Source organism: Neoarius graeffei, chromosome 2 (assembly GCF_027579695.1).
Source record: "Neoarius graeffei isolate fNeoGra1 chromosome 2, fNeoGra1.pri, whole genome shotgun sequence".
In the NCBI taxonomy this organism is placed as follows: Eukaryota; Metazoa; Chordata; class Actinopteri; order Siluriformes; family Ariidae; genus Neoarius; species Neoarius graeffei.
In genome coordinates this window covers 61,425,432-61,438,999 of record NC_083570.1, presented here as the reverse complement: position 1 = coordinate 61,438,999, position 13,568 = coordinate 61,425,432, and the positions used below count along the sequence as shown (strand labels likewise).

General features: G+C 44.2%; 1 protein-coding gene across 6 annotated transcripts in view; it reads right to left on the bottom strand.

Annotated features, from left to right (window-relative positions):
* Positions 1–2,275: 2,275 nt before the first annotated feature.
* znf609a (zinc finger protein 609a) overlaps positions 2,276–13,568 on the bottom strand; it is a 341,741-nt gene continuing 330,448 nt past the window's right edge. For 5 of the 6 annotated variants that reach the window (XM_060914585.1, XM_060914590.1, XM_060914587.1 and 2 more), the window contains 5 exons: positions 10,265–12,596; positions 9,674–10,082; positions 9,220–9,555; positions 6,325–6,379; positions 2,276–6,091 (listed from right to left, as the gene is read on the bottom strand). In XM_060914585.1, the coding sequence (XP_060770568.1) occupies positions 6,082–6,091; positions 6,325–6,379; positions 9,220–9,555; positions 9,674–10,082; positions 10,265–12,596 (3,142 nt within the window). In that variant the 3' untranslated portion in view covers positions 2,276–6,081. Of the gene's footprint in view, positions 6,092–6,315; positions 6,380–9,219; positions 9,556–9,673; positions 10,083–10,264; positions 12,597–13,568 lie in introns of all 6 variants that reach the window. The other variant, XM_060914586.1, reaches the window with a different exon arrangement.

Below are 13,568 nucleotides of genomic sequence, written 5' to 3'. Positions count from 1 at the left end.
GAGTCACCTGGAATGCTTTTCAGTCAACAGGTGCCTCGTCAAAAGTCAATTAGCGCAATTTCTCGCCTTCTTAATGTGTTTGAGATCAAACAGTAAATAATAACACAATAAATAGCCCTTTTCCACAACTGTAGTAATCCATGTTATGTCAAGAAGCGCTCAAGTAAGTAAAAACGACATCCGTCATTATTTTAAGACCTGAAGAAGTGCCTGTTAATTAATAGAAATAAAGAAAACCCTATGAATGAGTCGGTGTGTCCAAACTTTTGGCTGACACTGTGTATTTGAAGATGAGTGTGATTTCATAGACTCCCTTCTCAAGGGCCACTCGCCTCTGATTAAAGGGTGTTAACATTTAAAAAAAAAAAAAAGAATGAATACCAAAGAAAATACCAAACGGTCAACTCTACATCAGCATCGGCCTTGCAAGGTTCAGGATGACTAACCAGTAAATGGCGTTTTGAGCCATTTTCAACCCATAAAATGCCAATTTTTATCAAACATAGTAATTTTGTTAATATTAACACAAGCATTGATGTTTTTCATCATCATAGTACAGTCATATCATTTAGTTTACAGATAAACATTTACGCGTGCAGTACCCCTTTAAAGGTACAATTACAAACATAAGATTCATCTCATCTCATCATCTCCAGCCGCTTTATCCTGTTCTACAGGGTCGCAGGCAAGCTGGAGCCTATCCCAGCTGACTACGGGGGAAAGGCGGGGTACACCCTGGACAAGCCGCCAGGTCATCACAGGGCTGACACATAGACACAGACAACCATTCACACTCACATTCACACCTACGCTCAATTTAGAGTCACCAGTTAACCTAACCTGCATGTCTTTGGACTGTGGGGGAAACCGGAGCACCCGGAGGAAACCCACGCGGACACGGGGAGAACATGCAAACTCCACACAGAAAGGCCCTCGCCGGCCACGGGGCTCGAACCCGGACCTTCTTGCTGTGAGGCGACAGCGCTAACCACTACACCACCGTGCCACCACAAACATAAGATTTCTTAGGGAAAAAAAGATGTACCGTTGCGAGTAAAGGTGGCGTTTCGGAGCCTAGTGAGGAATCTACAATGACCTGTACATAGCTACAGTTAATTTAACAGCACAACAAGTCAAAGCTTTCTGGATGATGCTAACAGCTCCATATTGAGTACATTCATGAAAATGTGATACGTTTCAGAGAGAAATGCTCCGGATACTGGATCTTTCTCCTTATCCTGAGTTGCTATACATAGATTTTGAAAAGACTTAAGAGTCTCATGGATAGAATCCCTAATGTGTGCACTTAAAAGCCTCTGAAGCAGAAGCTGAGTAATCGGTTATAAAAGGCTGTAGGAGAATTACAGCAACATTAACTATCTGCCAGACTGTGTAAAGTCTAATTAGAAAATAAATACAGCTCCCTGTGTGCAGCTGCCGTGCATCATTTCCTGAGATAAATATGGCACTCGAATGAGATGAACTAAATGTTTTAAAAGCCCGACAGCATAGCTTTCGGTGAAACAAGAGAGCAGCATGGGGGACGCACATTACATCTCTGTCAGTGGATGTGCTCTTCATCCAGTTTATAGCGTGTTGGTTTGATTTACATATGTATTCTTTACATTAACACCATTTTAACCAACCTGGGAAATGATCTAGAGCTTTGTGGTTTTTTAATTATAGAAAATTATCTCATCTCATCTCATTATCTGTAGCCGCTTTATCCTTCTACAGGGTCGCAGGCAAGCTGGAGCCTATCCCAGCTGACTACGGGCGAAAGGCGGGGTACACCCTGGACAAGTCGCCAGGTCATCACAGGGCTGACACATAGACACAGACAACCATTCACACTCACATTCACACCTACGCTCAATTTAGAGTCACCAGTTAACCTAACCTGCATGTCTTTGGACTGTGGGGGAAACCGGAGCACCCGGAGGAAACCCACACGGACACGGGGAGAACATGCAAACTCCACACAGAAAGGCCCTCGCCGGCCACGGGGCTCGAACCCGGACCTTCTTGCTGTGAGGTGACAGCGCTAACCACTACACCACCGTGCCACCCTTATAGAAAATTATGAACTACAAAAAGCGCTATTTAAATAAACGTTCAAGCTGGGGTCGTTCAGTCATAAGCCCGAGAATCGTCGCATCACATTCCTGCCATACATTACTTTTTTCATGTACTACGAAATGGCACATCAAATGTGATGAAAATGCTCTAAAATCTTTTATCAGGGCATTCATGTGTGAAAATATGACCATGTTGATGGTGTTAATCACATTTTATTGTCTTGACCATTTACATTCCGTTGAAACATTTACGTTGCTTTTAAATGTATTTACAACTTAGAAACACTCAGTATGTACATTTACATTTATTCATTCGGCTTTTTTTTATTTTTTACCTCAAACGACTCACAAGTGTGACAGAATACAGTCCAGGTCTCTAGCTGAGCAGGTGAAGGTTACGAGCACAGCAATGCTTCTGAGATGTTAAGGGAATTAAGAATGAAATAAGACAGCGCTCCATCATGACTAAAATTGAAAAAAGTACAGATGAGGCAGAGCTACAGGAGTGATTGTCTCATAAAAAGATTTATTTTCTGCCTAAATGTACAAAGGCAAGTTAGAATATTGTATCAAAAAAAGACATGTGGCAATGTACACTTTACATACGACAACCCCAGGAAAAGAGTGAGGGGACAGAGGCAGAGAAAGAACGATGCAGAGCTCCGAGACAGAGGAAGATGGACAGACGGGCTTACAAGAGAAACGCATCCAAACATAGAAATGAACAAAAGCTGTAAACATCTTTCTTTCAAGTACCAATAACTGAGAAACTGGGGGTAACCTTGGGTATCATGATTTGTTGGGACCAAATATATCAGGAAGTAGAAACTGGGGAGAAAGAAAGAAAAAAAACCCCTAACCCCCCCAACAAACAAACAAACAAACAAACAAAAACCATGGTCCTTACATCAAGGACTGTAGGGGATCAGCCATAGTAGCACCGTATGAGACAAATGTGAACATCTGCGAAGTTTCAAAACAAACCGACTGACTTACCTCACTCAGGGTAAACAAGTACTGAAATTGCCTCAAAAATAACTTATTACAAGCGCTTTTTCACCAGACAGCACGTTAACTGGTTATATGATCAAAGATAAAACAGTTACTACTACTTTTGTAAAACCTCTCCCCGTATGCCCAAGGGTTCTTTTCTGCTAATGCAAGTCCAGGCCTTTCTGTAAACTGGGACAGTCTGGATTTGGGTATGGGAACACAATCATACCCCAACTTAAAAGGACAACTTCTAGTCTGAGTCACAGAGGGTTTCGGATGAAAAAAAAACAAAACAAAAACTGTGTTCAAATCATCTGGCCAGCGAATCGGACAGAAAAGCAGCCGTCCTGATTCGGATGCACAGCCGAGAAGTCTTTGAAAAGAATCTGCAGTTTGAAAGCGGCTCCATTTCTAAACCTGCACGTCTGTTAGTGTTTAAGGTCGGACTAAGTGACGATTCAGTTAGTCTGTTATATGCTGAAACGCATTTTTGTTTAGTGTGGATGCAATAAACCTCTTCTTGTGTCGATGGCACTTCATAAATACAGCAGAGCTGCCTTGCTGTACTGACGTGCATCTTGTGGAAGCAGGTCACAGAGGGAACTGGTTTAACCCCCTGAAGCGGGTCAGGTTTACATTCCTCGCTCATCTTTTCTGCTTAGGTCATACCGAAGTAACTAAATTATGTACCTTAAGCGGAATAACTGACTCGGGACATTAAGGGATTAACCACGTGGCCCCTGACAGGACAGGGGAAAATGGCACTCGGGCAAATCTGTTAGGAGCAGAATGAGACCTGTATTTATTTACTGATTGCTAGCACTAATCTGGACAAAGTCCGTTCATACAGCTCACCACAGCTAGCTTTCATTATATCACGTAAACAACCGGGACAGACCAACTGAAACTGAACACTGAGTGGTGACATGCTTAGCGAACACGGGATCGCTAGGAAGAAAAGAGTGAAGGGGGGGGCAAGCTGGATATTTAATATATAATAAACACTTCAATTATAAAGCCGTTACACCAGCTACATATTCATATTATATCAACAATAGTAGAAAAAAAGGCTAACCGACCAAAAAAAAAAAAGGAGTAGGAAAATCCAATAGCATCCAACAACCTCTTTAAAATAATTCCTCTGTACAATATATACAGAAAGCACAACGTGAGTACGTGTGTGATAGAAGGGGGTTGGGAGTGACAGGAAGTGAGGCAAACGTGCAGAGCTTGCCTCTCTCTCGGTGTAGGTTAGTATTTTTCTAGTGCTATACTACACCACAAATGACAAGAGTGGGAAGGAGAGTAACCTGGGGGCTTATCCGAGGAGGGGGGGGACCTGGAACACGGACGAAGCGCATGTACTCCGGCATACAGGAACTCTACGCGTTAACATATTCTGTCTGAGAAATCTGTGTGGAGTCCCAACCCAACTACAGACCTCACACAGTGGGTGTAGTGTAGCCCATGTTTAGCCACAGCACGCAGACGTGAATGTCCCGTACAGACTTCCTGTTTGAACTCTTCGCGTGTTCATGAGGGCACTTCCCCCAGGTCTTACACTCTGGTCATGCAGTTTGGCATGAGGCTCTCGAGCAGCAGCATCGTGAACAACAGCATGGGTGTGTTCAATAGTTTATGACCAGACCATGCGGTATGGAAAGTGTCTGGTCATTCCCATGTCACGCGGACACATGCGCCTCATCACAGAAAGACCGTCTCGGTGAGAGAAGCCGGGTCATGGAGAAGCTCCGATAAGAATACGAGTACGAATGCCTTCCTCCTAAGCAGGGCTGCTCAGAGGTGCTGGTTGTGATGCCACAAAGGAAGGCACTACTCCGGTCCAGCCTACTACCGTAGCACAGAATGCAGTCTCGACGTCGTCCCCCTTTCCCCCTTCACACATGGAGTCCTTTGCAGCATGCTGGAGCACCGATCTAAAGCAGCTGAAGGTCAGTAGTCCCAAACCGTGGAGTTAAATACAGGGCGGGTATATAAATGGCGCTGGAGTAACATGGAGCCCCTTGGAGGAAAACCATTACCTACTACTACTACTACTACCAGTAGCCAGTATAGCATTCAATACGAAGATGGCGATGGGAAAGGACAGGTGGGCAGAGGCCTGCTCGTCTCCTTCAAAGAAAAACGTGGTGATTGACACAGGCTGATTAGAAGAGAGAGTGGTGTTTTAAATGTCTTAACAAAACTACAAAAGGCTCATTTCTATGAACTCCTGTTAGCAGATGCAAAATTTTCCGAACAGGAACTGTAGTATATCCCCTGAATCTAAACTGGATGAAAGAGGTGAGCGTCAATAGCTTGCATAGAGTCCAGCCGGTGTTTGTCTGGACAAGAAATGAGAAAAAAAGCAACCAAGAAGATGGTGATTGTTCTCTTTCTCACCCTTAAAAAAAAGAATGCAGAAAAGGCAAAAAACCAACCAACCAACCAACCAACCAAACAAACAAACAAAAAAAACCACGGAAATATCCATCAATTTGTGTGGTCTGTTCTTGGGGCACTTGATTAACAGTTCCGTCAAGTTCCTCCTCAAGATCCAGACCGGTAAACGAAGCCAAGTAGTCAATTTCCATTTCCATGCTGTCCATTTCCTGCTTCTTCTGTCCCCCACGTTCCTGAAACCCAAGGATTTTTTTTTTTTGAGAGCTACCACATCATGACTCTGTGCAGAAGGCGCCCTGTCTCATCCCTCATGAGTACCTCATTAGTGTGACAGAGGGGACGTGCGACCGAGCTCTTCCAGACGGGCATAGGGCTGGGGTGATACTGGTACCCTCCGTCCATCTCCAATGATGGGGGTCAAACACACCGGGAAATCCGGGAAGAACAAACAAACAAACAAAAAATTCAGGAACACCATTGAACTGATGTCATAAAGTCCACACTCTTTCCTCATGTGATCTCATCACATGGCTGCAAGGAAGCTTGAGGTCCACAAGTCACCATCTGGAGGTGCTGGAGCAAAAGGTATGGAACAGTTCTGACATTGTCATGTGTGCCTACAAGAAATACAAGAGACAGACTTATTACAACAAGAAAGAAAAAAAAACATTTATAAAAGATCTTAAATTGTTCTGATGTTGTTATAAAGAAACAAGGATTTATTCCACTAGAGGGCAACACAGACTGCATACTACTGCTCGCTGTCGGACGGACATACGGGCTGGAGATCAGAATTTAGAAACTGACATTTTATAAACCACAGAGAAGAATATCATCTTACCGTTCTCACCTCCGTGCAGGGGGGTAGAGCGAAGGGCCAGAGGCTTGCTGACTCGCAACAATGGCTGAAGACGAGAGATGCGTTCAAGAAAAAAGGGGGACATTTGTCAGGAATCAAATTAGCTTGAAAAATAAATGACACTAAAGCAGTGAGTATATCACCTCAGACTTGTTTTAAAGACCATAAACCTTTTTTCTACAGGGTCTCCCAAAACTCTGGCACTTGCACTAAACTAGGAAATGATCTCTGCATCAGTTTTGATACATTAAGAATTATTCTATCCACATTCACTGGATATGAGCAAATCGCACGCTCTGATTGGCTACTCTACTACTAGGCCAATCAGCTCATATATATCCCTTTTCCACCAAATCAGTTCCAGGGCTGGTTCGGGGCCGGTGCTGGTGCTGGTTCACAACTCGTTCAACTTGCGAGCCAGCTGAGAACCAGTTTGCTTTTCCATAGCTCGCGGTGCTAAGCGGAGCCACGTCATTACGTCGCTGTATACGTCAGTTACGTCGCTGTATACGTCAGTTACGTTGCTACGTTTGCATAAACCTTGGCGCGAATATCGAAGCAAAAACAATGCGGAAGAAGCAGCAGCAGCAACAACAACAATAATAATGGCGTTTGTACAGCTGCGGCTTCTCGTCGCTTAAAAATGGCGATCTTTCGCGGTCTTGTTATTGTTGTTGGTCTTAGCAACTCCGCCCCCCCGCTGACATAAGCGGTTCTTTCCTCTGGCCCAGCAGAGAGTTGGTGCTAGCCTGGAACCGGTTTTTCTGGCCCCAGAGCCAGTTCTTTGTCAGTGGAAACAGAAAACCCGGTTCCAAACTAAGCACTGGCCCCGAACCAGCCCTGGAACTGCTTTGGTGGAAAAGGGGCAACAGTGTGAGTAGAGAAAAACAAAATGGTGGAGCGCGTTACTAAACCAACCGAGGACGAAATAAAAACTCGACTCGAAAACACCTAAAAAAAAACTACAAAAAAAAGCAACAAAATATGGAATAAAAGTATTTGACGGTAAGAACGTATCTTTTTAAAATTTTTTCAAGAATTATTATTATTATAGCATTTTTCACGAATTGCTCCTGTCATTTCGCCAGTTTGTTTTCATTCTTCATCTTTAAGCATTAAAATTTGTTGAATTTTCTTAGACTGGTTCAAAAGCTCAAAGAAGTTTGAAGATGAACTTTGAACATTTTTTCACTTCTTTTAGAAAGTCTGAAGCTGAATTTTTTTGATAAAATGCATTTTTACTGATCGACTGTTGATGTAAATCTTGTCAAATTTGAATACTTTACTACACATGCATGCAATCTGTCACGTGCATGCTAAGCAGAAATTATTTTGTCCGAAATGATTTTACGTGGGTGGTGTAGTGGTTAGCACTGTCGCCTCACAGCAAGAAGGTCCTGGGTTCGAGCCCCGTGTCCGTGTGGGTTTCCTCCGGGTGCTCCGGTTTCCCCCACAGTCCAAAGACATGCAGGTTAGGTTAACTGGTGACTCTAAATTGAGCGTAGGTGTGAATGTGAGTGTGAATGGTTGTCTGTGTCTATGTGTCAGCCCTGTGATGACCTGGCGACTTGTCCAGGGTGTACCCCGCCTTTCGCCCGTAGTCAGCTGGGATAGGCTCCAGCTTGCCTGCGACCCTGTAGAACAGGATAAACGGCTAGAGATGATGAGATGAGATATGGTTTTACGTGCCACGTTGGCTATCAGCTCACGAACGCCTCGATTTCGTGGAATAACTGTTAAATGTTCTTGCATTCAGCGTACACACAAGCATCGCAAAGTCCAACGCCACCAATCTGAGCAGTTGTGTTTAATGAAAGAGAGATGGGTCCAGACTTTTGGGACACCCTGTATACTGCACAGTAAGTTATCTGATGTGGTTTCACAAAGACATTGTGATTAAATAACAAACACACAAGGCTTTTACTCTCATCAAGAAATCTACAGTCTATGAATATGCAAATTAGAAATGCTCGAATCCAGACATGCACACTCTCCATGATTTTGCATGGCCAGCGTTTGCATATTGCAAAGGATATCAATACGATCTTCAGTGAGATATTTAGCTCCGGGTATTTCTGAGGAAAGTGTCGAACTTTGTCCACTGCCTTAAGGGTTATTAATGTGACACGCTGATCACTAAGAACCCAATTTATTCAAATGTTTAGCAAGTATGTTTCAAAACTGTCACCTGATGGGAGTGATTTTCTAAAACCTACTGTCAATTTCTTTTCCATCAAAACCTTCTTCTACTCAGCAATCTGAAAACACACACAGTACTGTGCAAAAATCTGAGGCACCCGATTTTTTTCCATACCAACTTTGGTTATAGACTTCTAGTTTATGACTTCTACATTATCGAGTCGGTACAAAAACATTTTGGAGTCCAAACGTTCGTTTTCCAGCACAAAATTAAATATTACAGGGAAAAAAAAAAAAAAAGTGTTTGTATCTGAGCAGAATATTCCATAAGAGAGTGCTTTTCCGATTAAAAAAGAAAGCATAACGAAGGCTGCTGGGTTTTGGTGCAAAATGAAGACGCGAGTGTGACAGTCAAAGTGTCCAGAAGAACTGTGGCTGGTTCTGTAAGATGCTCAGTAAAACCTACAGCTCATTTCCGCATCAAACTGCACTCACTGTACCTGAGACTACTATTTTTTTTTATTTTTAGAGCAAAGGGTCGTCTCACACCAAATATTGACTTTGTTTCATTTGTTATGGCTTACTGCTTACTGTATTTTTTTTAACGTTGAAACATTTCATTTCACTATTTTTAAGCCATTTTTGGCCAAAAGCATTTCTTGAAACGTGCCTAAGACTTTTGCACAGCACTGTATATACGTAACCGTTGGGGATGAGAGCAAATACACAAGCAAATTCTTTACTCACCGGGGGCATAAGACAAATCATACTGTCCAGAGATAAGAGAGTAACCCAAGTGGTGATGGGACGGCATTAATCTCTGCGAGGGAGAGGATCGTGGTCGGTCACCTTCTCGCTCTCTTTCGCCCCCGCTCCGCTCTCGGTCGTGAGATGCTTTGTCTCCCACTGTGGGCGATTTGCTCTTGTACTGGCTCGCGTGCTGATGCAGAATATCCAAGGCTTTCGAATCTGAAGCTGATTTGCCAGTTACTGTCGGACTGGCACGAGCTTTATCACCTTCTTCACCTGGTGAAATCTTAGTGCTGTACGGTGAAAATGAGTAACCTGCTGGCAGGTAGGACCCTGTAAAGAATACGCACCATTAACGTTGAATAAAATTGTGTATGTTGTTGTGGAAATATTGCAAAAAGCTTAAAAAAAAAATCACCACGTTTTTCATTTCAATTCACAACTATCTTACCTGGGTAGTTCTGCATCATCACAGACGGCATCCCTCTGTATCCTGGGTGACTCGGGTCATAACCCTGGCTGTAGGGGTATCCGTGCATGTATGGCATATAAGACTGGTGTTGAGGCAGAGCTGAAGAGAACTGCATATGGGCTCTGGGGTCTTTGCTCAGCCCTCTATGCTCCTCAGAGGCTGTTGAGGTCCGTGGCTCAATCCCATCTTTGCCCTCTTCTTTAGGAGTATCTTTGGGACGAGGTCTCTCTTCTTTACTCTTCCTGTCTCGCTCCCGATCTCGTTCTCTGTCCCTGTCTCGATCTCTATCACGCTCTCGCTCTTCCTTCCACCGCTCCTCCTCGAGCTGTTTCTGCGCATCAGGGTACTTGCTGGGGTAAACGTAGGGCCAGAGTCGAGAATCAGGCTCCTGGAAGGAAAAAGTTACTTTAGAATCTCTTTTCCGGAGAACATAACGAAAATTAAATTATACTGATTGCGCTATTTTAGTGTCAGTACTAAGCTGCCAGTATACTACACAGTATTTTGACATATACTATTTATGTACATATCTAGTTAAAGGAAAAAAAAAACTCTCAAGGTTTCCATCACCTGTCTGTACATGTACATGGCCTGTTCCATGGCTGAAGGCCTTCCGGAGTCAATACTCAGTTTCTGCTCTTCTTTTCCATGGTGTCCGCCTTCACTCAGTTTCATCTTCAGCCCTTCTGGCGCCTGGACCGGTGGCTTCCCATCTTCCGCCTTTGGGATGATGACAGATTTGGCTGGCTCAGAGGTCAACTCTTTGGGTTTGCTCTGGGGTGAGGGCTTACCGAGGTCAGATAGGCTCGGTGCTTTAGACAAAGTTGGAGGAACTGATGCTTTTTGTTTCCACTCCTCTGCCTTCACAGAAACATCCCTGTCCTTCGGAACGGACTCAGATTTCTTCTCTCCCACTCGATGTTGCTCAGCAGCCTGCCTCTGCCGTTCCTCACACTGCTGCCTGTAGGCTGGATTAGTATTCATCAAGTGATTATGATAAGCCTGGTCTGGTGAATAGCCATAGGCATAGGCGTACTGATTGTAGTAGAGAGGCTGCATATACATATTCGACCGCTGCTGGATGACAGATGGCTGTTGTTGCTGTTGACTAGGCATGCTAATATCGGTCTTGCGATCTTCGGGCTGTTCCGATTTGCCTTTTTCATCCCCCATGTCCGTCTCTTCTTCTTTCTTCACCTTCACAGCACCATCCTGTAACAGTACACTAGTATTTGAGACCCCTGGGCTGGGATTTGGATTGGCATAGTTGGGTGAGTAGTATGTCTCATAGTTGGGATAGTAGGGAGACTCTTTGTTTGGAGGCTGCGTGGCAAAAAGAGCCTTTTTAGCGCCTTCTCTGGGTGCCTGATCTTCAGACTTTACCTTCACACCTTCCACTTTGCCCTCGCCATCTTCACCAGCATCTGAAATGTCAGAGTAGGCTGGGCTGTTGGTTTTCACTGAGGAGTTATCGGCCCCGTTTTGGGTGACTACGTGGAGCGGGGTGAGAGGCTGGGGCATACCTCCACTCTCTATCCGACTGGCTACGCCAATTGATGGACTGGGGGCATTATCAGTAAAGCTATAGATTTTATCGGCTTCGGCCTTGATACTGGCCAAGCGACTCTGGTGGGGATCTGTTGAACCGTTGAGAAGGCAATCACTCTTGCTGCCTGGGTCTGAGGATTCAGAGTAAGGACTTTTTCCTTCCTCGGACTTCCCTCCTTTTCCAGTGGCTTTGGGACTGTCACCTTCCTTTGCACCCTCCTTCTTTTTCTTGTCCTTTTTCTTTTTGTCCTTGGAACCACTTAAAGCCGGGTTCATAGAAGGGTCTCCACTTACAACAGGCTTGGGCTGGATGGCTTTCAGCTGTGGGCTTTTGGGAACCGATTGTACCACTGTGCTCATGCTCATAGAGGAACTAGAGTTCGGTGCAGGGAAGCTTGATGCTTGCAAGCCATAGAGCTGCTGTGGTGGTATGGATGGTACAATCGGTCTTGCAGACTTTACAGCCTTCTGAGACAGCTTATCTGCTTTGGAACCACTGCCAGATTTCTTAGCCTTGTCTACACTTTTCTTATCATCGATGCCATCATTGCTAGCTTCATCTGTCAGACATGGGCCATCTTCGCAGCCATCTAAATGCACTCCAGAATCATGGTCAACCTCAGCCTTCTTTTTACTGGACTGTTTGGAGGCATACTTGCCCGATGAAGGTGATGGGCTCTGAACATCAAACCCTCTACCTTTTGGGGTAACCGATCGAGCTGGAGAGACACAGCCTTTCTGAGAAATAGAAGCTCCATTGCAGCTGCCTGGTTCTGGATGCAAAGTAGAATCCTCTCCATATTCACTGTCCCCATCCATTTCTAGTTTGATATCATCATCATTGTGGGCGCGTGCCTGGTGGTACTTCAGGCCATTTATGTGCTTGTATTTCTTGTTGCAGTTGGGATGGGGGCAGTCAATAAGCACAGGGGAGGGGCAACTGCGATCTAGAGAAGGGGGCAGGGGCTCTGCTTTGATAACGGGAATGGGAAGGACAGCATGAGGCATTCCGCTGTTGGAGCTGGTGCGCATACGCTTGCTACCTTTGGTGTCCTCCGAGCTAGAATTTGGCTCCATGTCTGAGGCAGGCTTGCTCTTGCGTTTGTTTATGGATGATGGGCTGGCCTTGATGTCCTCAGTATTACTATTGGGTGGCGTACGGCGCTCTGAAGAGTTCTGACTGCCCCGGCGTCCTTTGTTGTTAGATGCCGCTCGTGTCTTGCTGCTATTGCTCCCCTTGTTGTCAGAGGAGTTACTATTCTCATTAACTGGAGTGTTGCTATTGGGTCTCATTCTTTTCCCTCTGCCTCGGCCATTTTTTATCTCCATATCGCTCGTGGGTGATTCACAAAATCTGTGAGAACAAGAAGAGAAATGATTAGCTTGGAGGAAATGTCACTTGGAGAATGGAGCCAGCAACAATGGGTATTAATTGACGAGTTACTCATCAAACCAAATGAACAAAGCAGACGTGTTAGAAGACGAGGCTTTCAGAGTACGGTGAATTCTCTGTCTACGTTTTCCTGTACTATACCAGACATTAACAGCACTAAGAAGGCACTCAGGATAACCTCTTCTATGAAATCATCTCCATTTTGATCGTGTGCCACTTTGGCAGTCCCAGGAGAGATCTTTTTTTTTTTTAATCCTCTTGTTACCCCTGATCTCGACAGCGGTGCTTGTTCTGACGGATGGTGTGCTGCAGGATTAGGCTATAGTGACCTGTCCACTGATCAGATATGTGGTGATAATATCCTCTAACAGACAGGGCATGGGCTTGGGAAAAAAAGCCAGGGAGCTCAATCAAATAGCCTGTCTCATTCTTTTCGCTGGCTCAGAATAAACCCAAAGGAGTGGGAAAATACCTATGAAGTTGTATAGTTTTGCTGAATCAGAAATACTGGAACACACATTTATACCAAAGCTGAGTTTAATAAAACCATAATACATTATGAAGTTTGTGATCTTTATCGACATGATCCTTATAATTCTCCGACATCAAGTTCAGTGGAAATGTACTTTGAAACAACAAAAACCAAAGCTTATTCTGGTGGTCACCTTACGGAAATGCAGAGGGGAACCGTCAGGGTCTTCAAGGCCTTCAGAGAACGTCCAAACATATCAGCATTTTAAAGGTTATATTTAATTTCTTTCATTCTTTAATTGCTTTCATTCTTTCAGAATTTCATAATAATTATTCTCTTCTCGTTTTAATTGGGCCTCATTTTCGATCAAATTTGCTTCAGAAATGAAAGGGTTACTGTCCTGAAAACATTAAAATCGAGTTATCCAGTGAGTTTTTTTTTTTCTTGTTGTTTCTAGGTGG